General features: G+C 49.2%; 1 protein-coding gene across 2 annotated transcripts in view; it reads left to right on the top strand.

The window, feature by feature from the left end:
- Nucleotides 1-6,343, top strand: part of LOC134340574 (integrin alpha-5-like) — a 136,633-nt gene extending 130,290 nt beyond the window's left edge. Inside the window, exons 27-30 of one of the 2 annotated variants that reach the window (XM_063037980.1) lie at nucleotides 1,984-2,097; nucleotides 2,268-2,369; nucleotides 3,684-3,806; nucleotides 5,587-6,343. In XM_063037980.1, coding sequence (XP_062894050.1) covers nucleotides 1,984-2,097; nucleotides 2,268-2,369; nucleotides 3,684-3,806; nucleotides 5,587-5,673 — 426 coding nt within the window. In that variant the 3' untranslated portion in view covers nucleotides 5,674-6,343. Of the gene's footprint in view, nucleotides 1-1,983; nucleotides 2,098-2,267; nucleotides 2,370-3,683; nucleotides 3,807-5,586 lie in introns of those variants that run through there. The other variant, XR_010016590.1, reaches the window with a different exon arrangement.
- The last annotated feature ends 7,302 nt before the right edge of the window (nucleotides 6,344-13,645 follow it).

Genomic DNA, 13,645 nt, shown 5'->3' with positions numbered 1-13,645 from the left:
AAATGTTAGTGAGCATCCAGTTAAAAGAGGAGCTGAGTACATTTACTGGCCTAGAAAGATCTCAGTCAAATGCTCTATTCAGTCCTGAAGATTTCATACAACGTCTTATTGCCCAGTTTTGTGGCTAGAGAGGAGGAAGCTTGCAAACTTACCCTTGAGAAGATTTTGAAAGAAGATCTCGGTACTCTATGTGCACAGCGGTAATGGAAGAAGAGTATGGTCAAGTTTGGTTGTAAAAGGTTTGGAGAAAGTCCACGTCATCCCGTGGCGGGTCAAGGCAAAATGGAGCCTCTCCTGGAGAAAGATCTTCCCATAGAGCTGCTGGGTGAGGCAGGGGCCTCTGAGGAGATTGCAGCTTTGTGAAGCGAGCATTCGCATGTGACACAGGAAGTGCTGAACTTGCATTAACTTCAATTTTACCTCCAATGGAGGCAGTCAAATTCTCTCAAGTGTGAGTCCATCTGGAACTGCCAATGAGGGGCTTGAGTCTGTCCTTGCCCAGGCTGCCAGAGGAAGCATCACACACTGATGAGCTATGAAAGATTCCGTTGCTCACCCATAGAGACGAGAAACCAAGCAAAAGCTGCAATGCTTCCATTCTCCTCTATGGCCCACCCTCCTTTGGCATTGATTTGAGCAGCTCCTTTCCCGGGGCCCAGAGCAATCAAATGCTTCTCATACGTTAACTCTTCCATTCCTGGGATAATTCTCATGAACCATAAGACAAAGGAGCAGAATTAGGCCATTCAGCCCATCGAGTCTGCTCCACCATTCCATTGTGACGGATCTCGGATCCCACTCAACCCTGTACAACCTCTGGGCCCTCTCTAACGCCAGTACATCTTTTCTTGGGTAAGGGCCCAAAACTGCTCACAATACTCCAGGTACGGTCTGACCAGTGCCTTATAAAGCCTCAGCATTACATCCTTTCTTTAATATACCAGTCCTCTTGAAATGAATACTAACATTGCATCAAGGCTGATTTATTACCCCTCTCAACCCCATTCTCCTGCCTTCTCCCTGTACCTTTGCCACCCCAACTAATCAAGAACCTGTCAACCTCCATTTTAAATATACTCAATGACTTAGCCTCCGCAGTCATCTGTGGCAATGAATTCCACAGATCCACCACCCTCTGCTTAAAGAAATTCCTCCTAAATGGACTATGTTCTAAATGGACATCCTTGTATTCTGAGACTGTGCCTTCTGGTCCTGGCCTGGATACATCCTCTCCACATTCACTGTATCTAGACCTTTCAAATTCAATTGGTTTCCATGAGGTCCTCCCTCATTCTTCTAAACTCCAGAGAGTTCAGGGCCAGAGCCATCGAATGACACCCACTGCCTTGGGCTGCCTTGACTCGTTTATGAAGCCATGTCCCATTCTGTAATGTGGACCTCATTCTGCAGAATGGGTACTCACACCCTCCCTCTACTCCCTGCCCACATCTCCCACCTCTCCCACACTGTAAAGACCACCCCCCCCCACAACTACCACCACATTAAGTGTCCTCCACCCCTTCCAGCAGCATTTCTCAAACTCACACCATTGTTGGTGTGCCAGTTGAAAACCCTCACATTTGACTGCTCGGACGATCTTTTGCTGATTGGGGCGTTAGTCCTCAGAGTCACAGGGCAGCTGACATTTAAGGAATGGGTGGCCCCTTGCTTCCTCTGTTCGTACTGATGAGGCCTCTGCCAGTGCCAAGCTGAGGGAATGCCAGTGGCTGATGGGCACAGGAAATGGGGGCTAGGCATCCAGTGTGCCTCAGGCACCCATGAGCTGAGAGAGAAGGCTCCCAAGAGGGCAAAACAGGAATGGAGCCATGCTTTGTGCTGGGATGGGACAGGGCATTCCCTCCTGTCCCATGGGTGGGAGGTGTAGCACACTGCGACGAGCAAAAACACGCGCAGAGTGTAGGGCGCTAATGGGGCAGTTGCTGTGGGTGGCGTTCAGCATCTTGCACCTTGTTCTCTTCGCAGAGCTGCCAGCAGGTGGAGTGCCTGACGCTGAGCTGCAAGGTTGGCCTGGTAGAGAGAGGGGGGAACGTGGTGCTACAGATCCGCTCCCACGTGTGGGCACACACCTTCCTCCAGGTAATCCGCTCGCCGTCAACTGTCTGGCTCTGTGGGCGTGTGTGCATGTGACTGTGTCCGTGCCTGAGTCTGTCTTATCTGTGTGTGGTGTACAAGTGCCTGTAGGCGTGTGTGTATCCGTGCACGTGTATGCCACCTCGAGTTGCCACTTCTCCCGTTATGTGTTTCAGATGGAAAACCACCCGTATTCTCTCCACTGCAACGCGTCGTTCCAGGTGCACAGCATGCCCTATCGCATTCTCCCTGCTGTCTACCCGAAAGGGTCCATACAGGTAAGATGTCCGTCTGCATGCCCTGGGCCTCCTAGTGATGCTCCCTGCCCACCCCCACCCCACAGCCGTGTGGAGCAGGCACTGGTTCCTCTGGCCTATCCCAGGGGGTAGCAGCCAGTGAGGGCAGCTGCTGCGCATCAGCACAGGAAGGTGAAGAAGCCCAATGCAGACTGGAGGAGCATCACCTGTTACTCTGTCTCAGTAGTGCAACACTCGACAGTATGAATATAGAATTTTCCAATTTTAGGTAACCACCCCCATTTTTTTCTCCTTTCCTCTCCCCTATCTTTTCCTTCCAATCGTCTCATCCTCCTATTTTTGTTCCCCCTTCTACCCTCTCCCCAGTCCCCCAATTCACCCATCTTTGTTCCCTCCCCGCCACCAACTCCTTCAGCCATAGGACCATTCGAGACAAGAGCAGAATTAGGCCATTCGGCCCCTCAAGTCTGCTTCACCATTCCATCATAGCTGATTTATTATCCCTGTCAATCCCATTCCCCTGCCTTTTCCCCGTAACCTTTGATGTCCTTACTAATACAGAACCTATCAACTTCCGCTTTCAATATACCCAATGACATGGCCTCCATAGCCGTCTGTGGCGATGAATTCCACAGATTCACTGCCCTCTGGCTAAAGAAATTCCTCCTGATCTCTGTTCTAAGGGGCGCCCTTCTATTCGGAGGCTGTGCCCTCTGGTCCTAGAGTATCCTACTGTAGGAACCATCCTCTCCACACCCACTCTCTCTAGGCCTTCCAATATTCGATAGATTTCAATGAGACCCCCCTCCCTACCATTCTTCTAAACTCCAGTGAGTACTGGCCCAGAGCCATCAAAAGCTCCCCGTATTAGTCCCACCACCTGCCCCACCTATGATCTGGCAGTGCCCCTGCCAATTGAAGACCTGCTCATCATGCCCACCCAGTTCCAGGAACTACCCTTCATTCCACCAGCATTAAGTAATTCCACATTCCAAGTTTGTGATGTTCCAATGACAATACGTGGGAACAGTATGGAGGGAGGGAACAAGGCCCGGGATTAAAAATTGATTGCTTGCAAAGAGTGGGGTGGTCCTGAAGTTGGGAGAAGGTTTCACGGCTGAAAGCAGGTGGGGGCGCAGTGACCCTGTCCGGCCTGGGTGACGTCCTGTTCCACTCTGACCACTGAGAGTCTGGGAGCAGAGGCAAGAGGATGTTCTGAGCACTGGTGAGAGAGGGGGTGTTCTGGGGATGTGTGCAAGTGGTGAATGCTGGCCCAAAAGTGAGGTAGTTGGCTTGAAGTACAGCTTGGATGATACCTCTGACTCTCCTTTCCAGCTGTCCACCTACGTGGTGTGGTCCAAGTCTGAGAGCTCGTCCTCTGCGCCCCTCTGGACTATCATCCTGGCTGTGTTGATAGGCCTGCTCCTGTTGGCTCTTCTCATCCTGATCCTGTACAAGGTAAGTTTCCTATTTTATCTGCAAACTCATTCAATATTCACCCTGTTCTGAAGAATGTAGCCTTCAATCGTGACTCCAGCGTAGAGGCCAGATTTAGGTGGGGGAAGAGAGAGAGACCCAAGGCGTGTTGGCTCAATGTTACACAGGACTATCTCCTCTACTGTATTCTTTCTTTAACTCGCCTTCCTTGTACCTCTTCCTTGTCCACTCCGAGCCATAGAACAAAAACAAGTCCTTCAGCCTGTCTAGTTATTCTGCCTATTCCCGTTGGCCCACACCTGGACCATACCCCTGTCATCCATGCACCTATCCAACTTTCTCTTAAATGTTACAACTGAACCCACATCCACCACTTCTGCCATCAGCTCATTCCATGCTCTCACCACCCTCTGAGTGAAGACGTTCCTCCTCAGGTTCCTCTTAAATATTTCACCTTTCACCCTTAACCCATCACCTCTAGTTCCAATCTTACCCAACCTCTGTGAAAGGCCTGCTTTCTGTGTGCTGTCTGTACCACTGTGTTTCTCTCCGTCTCGCTCTGGATCTTGGTCATCCCTCCACTCTCCTCTCAGCCCCTCCCTCACTCCTGCCTCTCGCCAGTAGATTAAGTCCCACATCACAGACTGAGGGTGGGACTGTCTGACTGCCGACAGAGTGGTTCTTTCTTTCAGACAAAGCTTGGATCTGGTTGGATTTAGAGGCTGTTCTGTGCAGTGTCTTGACTACCCCCAGTCACATTGGCTGACAGTGTGTACGGCAAAAGTACTTTAGGATATTCTGAGAGAGATGCAAAAGTTGCCAAGTCTTTCTGCCTCACTCTCTGTGACTCTCTAACTGCTGCTTAGAGCATAGAGCACTACAGCTTAGTACAGCTCCTTCAGGCCATAATGCTGTGCAGTAATTTCAACCTACTCTAAAATAAATCTAACCCCTCCATCCTACATAGCCCTCCATTTTTCTATCATGTGTCTATCTAAGAGTTTCTTAAATGCCCGTGATGCATCTGCCTCTACCACCTTCACAGCCAGGGTGATCCTCACACTCTCACATCTCTGTGTGAAAAAAAAACACGTCCCAGAATGTTGTAGCGTGGATGAAATTACCGGAGAGACAGAGTCACTGGCAGACACAAAACAGCTTCTTTATTCGACACAATAAGGTACAGTAGGCATCTTACGGATGGAGACACTTTCCGCAGAAAGGTCTGCTAGCCCAATGTGGGCTCGATATTTATATGCTAAACACAAAGGCAATCGCTACTTAAAAGTTATAGACAATGCATAGACAATGCTTCCTATTGAAGCTACATACAAAACATCACACCTTCTGACTTCATCCTTTCCTCCTGACGTCAACATGTCTGGGTTGGTCCTTTAGATCAATCCACAATACATTTATTTGGCATATTACGTGCTTACATAGAAGACAATTAATATTTATAATGTATAGATAATACTGTCTTCAAAACTACAGCATCAGGCACCAGAAGTATCTGGTATTCACACCTTTTAGGAAGCCCGTTGTGGTGGGCTCAATCCACAGTCCTTTGTCAAACAGTTAAAGTCTGGTGGCCAAAGTCATTTAAGTGTAAACAAATCATCTACCCCGAAAGAAATCCACTCTGTGACACCTGTGTGGAAAAAAAACACATCCCCCTATACTTTCCTCCAATCTCCTTAAAGTTATGGCCCCCTTGTGTTAGCAGAACCTTTTGTCACTGCGCACTGTGCCTCTCACGATTTTGCTCACTAAACCCCGCGCGCCCATCTGTGTGTTACAGCTCAACTTCTTCAAACGATCCGAACTGCCGTACGGGACAGCAATGGAAAAGGCGCAGCTCAAACCACAGGCCGCATCGGAGGCTTAAGGTTCGATATGGCCCAGACGTGGGAGAGACGACTGAGAGGACCCGCTGCACTGCTCCATACCATGGGGACACGGCAGCACTCCTCTGTGCTCCAGGTCAAAGAAGGAGCAGTTCAGGGAAAGGAGCACCCAGGAGCTGCTGTGCATTTTCTGCAAATGTTATTTAAGGAAATTATTCAAAAGCACTGATTGTGATTTTAAACGTTCTTTCAAGCTCCCTCGGTGAGGACGCCGAGTTGGGATGGGTTTGGATGTAAATTTTTCAAGCTGTTCTCAGAGTGCAATATATTTTATATTTACCTGTGATCTACAGAACCAGCATTGACCAGGGTGAATCTTTTTCCGGGACGGGTGGTGGGAGGGAGGGTGGGAAGCCCGATTTCAAGGGCTCTGTGCCAAAGGCCAGGCCAGGGCAGCTGGAGCATGACTCGTCTACACCTGGCCCGTGGGTGGGGGGATTCTGGAACTGCTCCGCCCTCTGCACGTTCATTGGTGCTCCTCTCCTCTCATGGCCAAGGTTTGAAGATTCCCTCGACTGGCGCCCTGTTGTCAATCAGTAATGGTGCTCGTATAGAGAGAGAGCGAGCGAGAGAGAGAGCCCTGCTCCCTCTCCTCTGGTACCCAGTTCTGTCTCCCAAGACCCTGCGGTCGGAGATGAATTTGCCGGCTCCTTGGAGAGGTTTGGTGGGAGGGTGGGGGGGTTGTTGTTTGGGAGTGGAGTGTGGTCCCTGTTCTGTTTCAGAAGGTGCCACTGCTGAAGGGGGTGGGAGGGTGGGTTGGTCGGAGAAAATGTGGGCTGAGGACTTTGTAGCCAGTTTGAGGGGTTTTGAAGAGGAAGCCATGCTGTTCCTCGGCTGAGCCCCACACAGCATTCACTGCCTTGGATACCAGCAGACTTCTCCGGCTCTATGTGAAACACGATGCCTTGCACCCTGCTCTGTCCTGTACACGTTCCTTGCTTTTCACTGTGGGTGTAGTTGTGTCTGTAACTTTTTTTTGATTTTTGCTAAAGTTGTACATGGATTAAACACGTTCAATGAAAATATACCTTTCTAAAAATAAGACTGCCGTGGTCACTCTGCGTCAGTGAGGGCCGCACCCTCTGGTGTTTTGCACCAGGGAGCACTCATCCAAAAGGTGGCAGCACAGCATAGCCGAAGGGGAAGGAGGAGAGAGAACAGCCCCGCGGCCTCTCACAGGGAGCATGTCCGACCCACCCGACCTGCTGAACGCAGCCCGCATCCGGACACACAGACCACACGCTGTCAGGTCCGCAGTCTCCCCACACACCCTATCCTCCCAAGTTGCAGCCACAAGGACATACCTCAGCTCAGCCAACCCAACTCTCCTCCCAAAGCTCACCTCACCGTCTGAAGCCCACCAGCCCCCACAACTCCCCCTCCCATTGCAAGAAAAATAAAGGATGGTGTTCCAGAAGTTTCTCTGTACGATGCTGGTGTAGTGCAGAGGAGCATTCCATGTGCTTGTGGGAGAGCTGGTTCCTGGTCATAACGACGACCGCTCTCTGCGGTGAGGGTGCCTCACACCGCCCACCCCTCCGTTTCCCACTGCCCGATTCGCCCAGACCCCAGCGGCCACCAGCACTCTGGGAGCTCTGCACCTTCACAGCAGCGATCTCAACACGGGGGGAGTGGCAGACTGAGGGCATATCGCCCCCGCAATCAGACAGAGGGACGGGCTAATAGAGCCTCCAGCAACTGAGCTAAGCAGGCTCAGAGCCCCTACTCCCCAGGGGTTATGGCAGGTCCTCCACGAAACAGTGGCTAGACGTTCTAGAAGAAATCGTACAAGGAGGAAGAGGTTCCATCAGATGAGCAATATCTGCACTGGCTCCCATCCCACAGGGATCCCCTACTCGGTGGTTGACTCAGATTTGGAGGGTTCAGGGGTACTGTCAGTCATCAGGAGTCAGTGTCAGGTACCTCGTTGATCACTGGTGAAACACCACAGACCACACCACACTTGGTCAGTGTCAGGCCCTTTGTCGACCTCTGGTGATTACACCACACTCGGTCAGTGTTAGGCCCCTTGTCAATCTCTGGTGATACACCACACTCAACAAAACACTCGGTCAGTGTCAGGCACCTCGTTGATCTCTGGTGAGGTACCCCACACTACCCCACACTTGGTCAGTTTCAGGCACCTCGTCGACCTCTGGTGAGATACCACACACTACACTCAGTCAGCGTCAGACAGCCTGTCGACTTCTAGTGAAACACCAGACTACACGACACTTGGTTAGTGTCAGGCACCTTGTCGATCTCTGGTGAGATACCACACACAACACCACACTCGGTCAGTGTCAGGCACCTCGTCGACCTCTGGTGAAACACCACACTTGGTCTGTGTCAGGTACCTTGTCGATCTCTGGTGAAACACCACATACTACCCCATACTCGGTCAGTGTCAGACAGCATGTCGACCTCTGGTGAAACACCACACACAACACCACACTCGGTCAGTGTCAGGGACTTGGTCGACCCCTGGTGAAACACCACACACAACAACACACTTGGTCAGTGCCAGGTCCCTTGTTGATCTCTGGTGAAACACCAGACACTACACGACACTTGGTCAGTGTCAGGTACCTTGTCAATCTCTGGTGATACACCACACACTACCCCAACATTATCTCCAAGACAGCTGGAGACCCCACACTGCATTACCCAGCAACAGCCTTTGTGCTGTCTCTCATGGTGTCCGCAGGGCATCGGTCGATCAGTCCATTTCACTCTGGCATCAGCTCCCTCACTTCAGCCCCCATTACGATTTGCCATTGATCAGCAGTGTCGTGCACCTTGATCAAAAGAATCAAAAGGAAGATTATCAAAATGGAGAGAGGTTCCAGATAAGTCAAGTCCAGATTGCACCTGAAGTTCCCATGCAAGAATCGCAAAGAGTTCACAGGCAGGGGTGAGGAGGGCAAGTGGCATCTTGGTTTTTATTACAAGAAGTTTGGAGTTTTGAATTGTTACCTTTGGTGAGATTATACCTGAATACTGTCTAGCCTTCATTTAAGAAGGAAGTGCAGGGTCCATTGTTGTACGTCATCAATATTAATAATATACGTAATGAAAATGTGGTTAACTGGATCAGCAAATTTGAGGATGACACCAAGATGAGCGGTGTAGGGGCAGTGAGGAGCATTTTGCATTGGAGGAAGTTGTAAGGATGCTCACCTGGCTAATTCCTGGGATGAAAAAGAAGGTTGTCCGATCACCAGCTGCAGAAGAAACTAAATCTTTATTCTTTGGGATTTAGAGGAATGATGGTCGATCTTACTGAAACATTTAAGGCCCTGGAAGGATGTGACAGGGGAGATGTGGTTATGTTTGCAGCAGGATTTTGACCAGCTGAGGAAATGGGTTGAGAAATGGCAGATAGAATTTAATGCAGACAAGTGCGAGGTGTTGCACTTTGGGAGGACAAACCAGGGTAGGTCTTACACAGTGAGCGTTAAGGCACTGAGGTGTGTGGTAAAACAGAGGGATCTGGGAATTCAGACCCACAATTCCTTCAAAGTGGTGTCATTGGGCAAATAGGTTTGTAAAGGGAACTTTTGGCACATTGACCTTCACAAATCAGAGCATTGAATACAGGCGATGGGATGTTACGTTGAAGTTGTATAAGACATTGGTGAGGCCTAATTTGGAGTATTTGTGCAGTTCTGGTCACCTACCTACAAGAAAATTGTCAGTAAGGTTGAGAGTACAGAGAAAATTTACAAGGGTGCTGCTAGGACTTGAGGACCTGTGTTATAGGGGAAGGTTGAATGGGTTAGGACTTCATTCTCTGGAGTGTAGGAGAATAAGGGGAGGTCTTATAGAGGTATTCAAAATGGTGAGAAATCTGGATAGGGTGGATGCTTGCAGGCTTTTTCCCCTCCTATTGGGTGAGGCTGGAGCTAGAGGTCATAGGTTTAAGGTGAAGGGTGAGATATTTAAGGGGAATCTGAGGGGAAAATTCTTCACTCCAAGGGTGGTGAGAGTGTGGAATAAGCTGCTAATGGAAGTAATAGATGCAGGTTCAATTATAACATTTAAGAGAAGTTTGAATAGGTACGTACATTAGTTGGAGATGTTTGGAGGGATATTGTCTGGGTGCAGGCAGACAGATACTTTATCAATCCCAAAGGAAATTACAGCATCACTGTAGCATTACTTTATACGTTATTGTCGCCAAACAATTGATACTAGAACATACAATCATCACAGCAATATTTGATTCTGCGCTTCCCGCTCCCTGGATTACAAATCGATAGTAAATATTAAAAATTTAAATTATAAATCATAAATAGACAATAGAAAAATGGAAAGTAAGGTAGTGCAAAAAAGCCGAGCGGCAGGTCCGGATATTTGGAGGGTACAGCCCAGATCCGGGTCAGGATCCGTTCAGCAGTCTTATCACAGTTGGAAAGAAGCTGTTCCCAAATCTGGCCGTACGAGTCTTCAACCTCCTGAGCCTTCTCCCAGAGGGAAGAGGGACAAAAAGTTGTGTTGGCTGGGTGGGTCGTGTCCTTGATTATCCTGGCAGCACTGCTCCGACAGTGTGTGGTGTGAAGTGAGTCCAAGGACGGAAGATTGGTTTGTGTGATGTGCTGCGCCTTGTTCACCATCTTCTGCAGCTTCTTTCGGTCTTGGACAGGACAACTTCCATACCAGGTTGTGATGCACCCTAGAAGAATGCTTTCTATGGTGCATCTATAAAAATTAGTGAGGGTTTTAGGGGACAGGCCAAATTTCTTTAGTTTTCTCAGGAAGTAAAGGCGCTGGTGGGCCTTCTTGGCAGTGAACTCTGCTTGGTTGGACCAAGTCAGGTGATATTGACCCCAAGGAACTTAAAGCTTTTGTCCTGTTCCACTTGCACACCACCGATGTAAATTGGGTCGTGCGGTCCGCTACTCCTTCTGAAATCAACAACCAATTCCTTCGTCTTGCTGACATTGAGGGATAGGTTATTGTCTTCGCACCATGCCACCAGGTTCTTAATTTCCTCTCTATACTCAAACTCATCATTACCCGAGATACGGCCTACAACTGTTGTGTCATCAGCAAACTTATATATTGAGTTCGATGGAAACTTGGCTACACAATCATGGGTGTACAGTGAGTACAGCAGGGGGCTGAGTACACAGCCTTGTGGGGCACCGGTGCTCAGAGTGATTGTAGAGGAGAGCTTGTCCCCAGTACACAGCAATACATAAAATATACTATAAATTAGAATAAATAAATTTTATAAAATAAATTGTATAAAATGAGAGCAAAAATAGAGAGGTAGTGTTCATGGGTTTATTGTTCATCCAGAAATCTGATGGCAGAGGAGAAGAAACTGTTCCTGAAGTGTTGAGTGTGAATCTTCAGGTTCCTATACCTCCTTGCTGATGGTAGTAATGAGAAGAGGGCATGTCCTGGGTGGTTGGGGTCCTTAATAATGGATGCTGCCTTTATGGGACATCGCCTTTTGAAGGTGTCCTCAATGCTGGGGAGGTTAGTGCCCACGATGCAGTTGGTTGAGTTTACAGCCCTTCACAGCTTTTTCTGATCCTGTGCAGTATCTTCTCCACACCAGAAAGTGATGCAACCAGTTAGAACGCTCTCCATAGTGCCAATGTAGAAATCTGCTAGAGTCTTTGGAAACAAACCAAATCTCCTCAAACTCCTAATGAGGTACAGCCACTTGTGTGCCTTCTTCATAATTGCATCAATAAGTTGGGCCCAGAATTGATCTTCAGAGATGCTGTCTCCAGGAACAGGTGGGGCAGAATGGCCTCCTGTGGTCTGTTGTCATTGCTCTTTGTTCTATGCCTCCGCTTCTGTGACCAGACAGCTGGTTCTGCTCGGAGGGTGGAATTCATCCATGAGCCCACCCAGCCACTGTGTGCCTCGCTGTATTCCTGGTCGTCCATGGGCTTCCCGCTGAACACAAACTCTTGGGGCTCCAGGCCTGGCACTCCAACTCAGCAGCTGGAAAAGTCCATGCAGGAAGCCAAGCACCCCAGACTAATTCACTTTCCCCTTCAGGTACGGGGTTCTCGGTGCCAATCAAGCACCAGCTAAGCTGGGTGAATCTGAAGACTTTGCCCCCTTCCTTGTTGGGACCTTTGAAGCCACCTTAGTTTGCCCAAGCCCCTCTGTCACTGAGAGCTGCTCCCTACCGGCCTTCCTCCCCTCAGCTCTTCAGCCGTCCTCTTCCAGGTCAGAATGCGACACGCACATCACCATCTGCTTCCTGCCGGGGACTTGATTATGATAATTGAAGAACAGGGCGTTTGCGGGCTGAAGCCTTGATGAGCGGCTGCCGCCTCATCATTCTCACAGTCCCAACACGTGGATCTGTCAGTACAGAAAAGAGTCTTCCCTTACCTTGTGTCATTTCCTGCCACCTGCTCAGGCTTGCTGTACACATGTAGTGAAATCCCTGCCATCAGCCTCAAGAGGGAAGGATGAGTACTCCACAATTGCTCCTAGACCCAGTGGTCTCTCAAACAGTGAATGGTATTCAGAAATGAGAATTTATAGATTAGAAGCAGAAATAGTCTCTTTGGACCTCATCACCCCTGCACCAGCCAATGAGATCAGGGCCAATCGTTTACCTCAGCTCTACTTCCACACACGATCTCCAACACCACCCCCGCCAATTCCCCGGCCACAGCAACCATTATCCAGCATCATCAAGCATACTCGGCAACTCAACCTCCGCAGCCCTCCCGGCTGAGAGGATTTCTCCTCATCTCTGTCTTAACTGGCTGAGCCCTTGTGCTGTGATTATGACCCCCGGCTCTGGAGACGCCAGCCAGGGGAAAGTCGTCATGCCTGCACCTCCCCTGTCAAAGTTGCACAAGAATTTTGTGCATCCTAATGAGACGGTAACACAGTGGTCAGGGAGATTCTTTAGCCAACAGGCAGAGGTGATAAACTGGAAGAAGAGTTCATGGACTGCAAACAAGATGGTTTCCTAGAATAATATCCTGAGTACCCAACCAGAGTCAAGGCTAGTTTTGGACTTGTGCAATCGACTAATAATTTTGTTGTTAAAAGGGCCTCTTGGCGGAAGAATGACCAAAATGTGACAGAACTTTACCTTGAAAATGAAGATAATGGAGTTAAAATGTGAAAGTTTGGTCTTCAGTTGAAACAAAAGAAGCTAAAGGGATGAGGGGAGTATTGTGGTTCAGTGTGGACAGGCCACCAGGTTGGAGGCTACGCAAATGGAATACGAAGATTTGTTCCTCCAACCTGAGAGTTATCTCATTGTGGCAGTAGAGGAGGCCACGGTCCGACATGCTGGAATGGGAATGGGAAGTAGAATTAAGATGGGTCACCACCAGGAAGGCCCACCTTTTGTGGCGGACAGAGCAAGGGTGCTCAGCAAAGTGGTCCCCGAGTTCTCATCCTGTCTCAGTGATGTAAAGGAGGCTACACCGAGAGCACTGGGTAATCACTGAGGCTCCGCATCTGGAGTATCGCATGCGGTTCTGGTCACCCCATTCCAGGAAGGATATTGAGGTCTTGGAGAGGGTGCAGAAGAGGTTTCCTAGGACGCTGCTTGGATTAGAAGGCATGAGCTATCATGAGAAGTTGGACAAACTTGCATTGTTTTCTCTGGAGTGGCAGAGGTTGAGGAGAAACGTGATAGAAGTTTATATGATTATGAGACGTATATGTAGAGTAGACAGACAATATCTTTTCCCCAGGATTGGAATGTCTAATACCAGAGGTCGTGCACTTCAGGTGAGAAGGGGTAAGAGAGAAGGGGATGTGAGGACGAGATTTTTTTTTTGCTGCCTTGGGTGGTGGCAGAGGCAGATACATTGGGCAACTTTAAAGAGGGTTTCGATAGGCACATGAATGGGAGGAAAATGGAAGGATATGGACATTGTGTAGGCAGAGGCGATTAGTTTAGTTGGCCATTTGATCTCTGTGCTGTACTGTTCTCCGTTCGATGAAGTGAAC

The sequence above is a fragment of the Mobula hypostoma genome, chromosome X1 (genome assembly GCF_963921235.1).
Source record: "Mobula hypostoma chromosome X1, sMobHyp1.1, whole genome shotgun sequence".
Classification (NCBI taxonomy): domain Eukaryota; kingdom Metazoa; phylum Chordata; class Chondrichthyes; order Myliobatiformes; family Myliobatidae; genus Mobula; species Mobula hypostoma.
The sequence above is the reverse complement of the archived record's forward strand: the minus strand, read 5'-3'. Positions and strand labels throughout refer to the sequence as shown.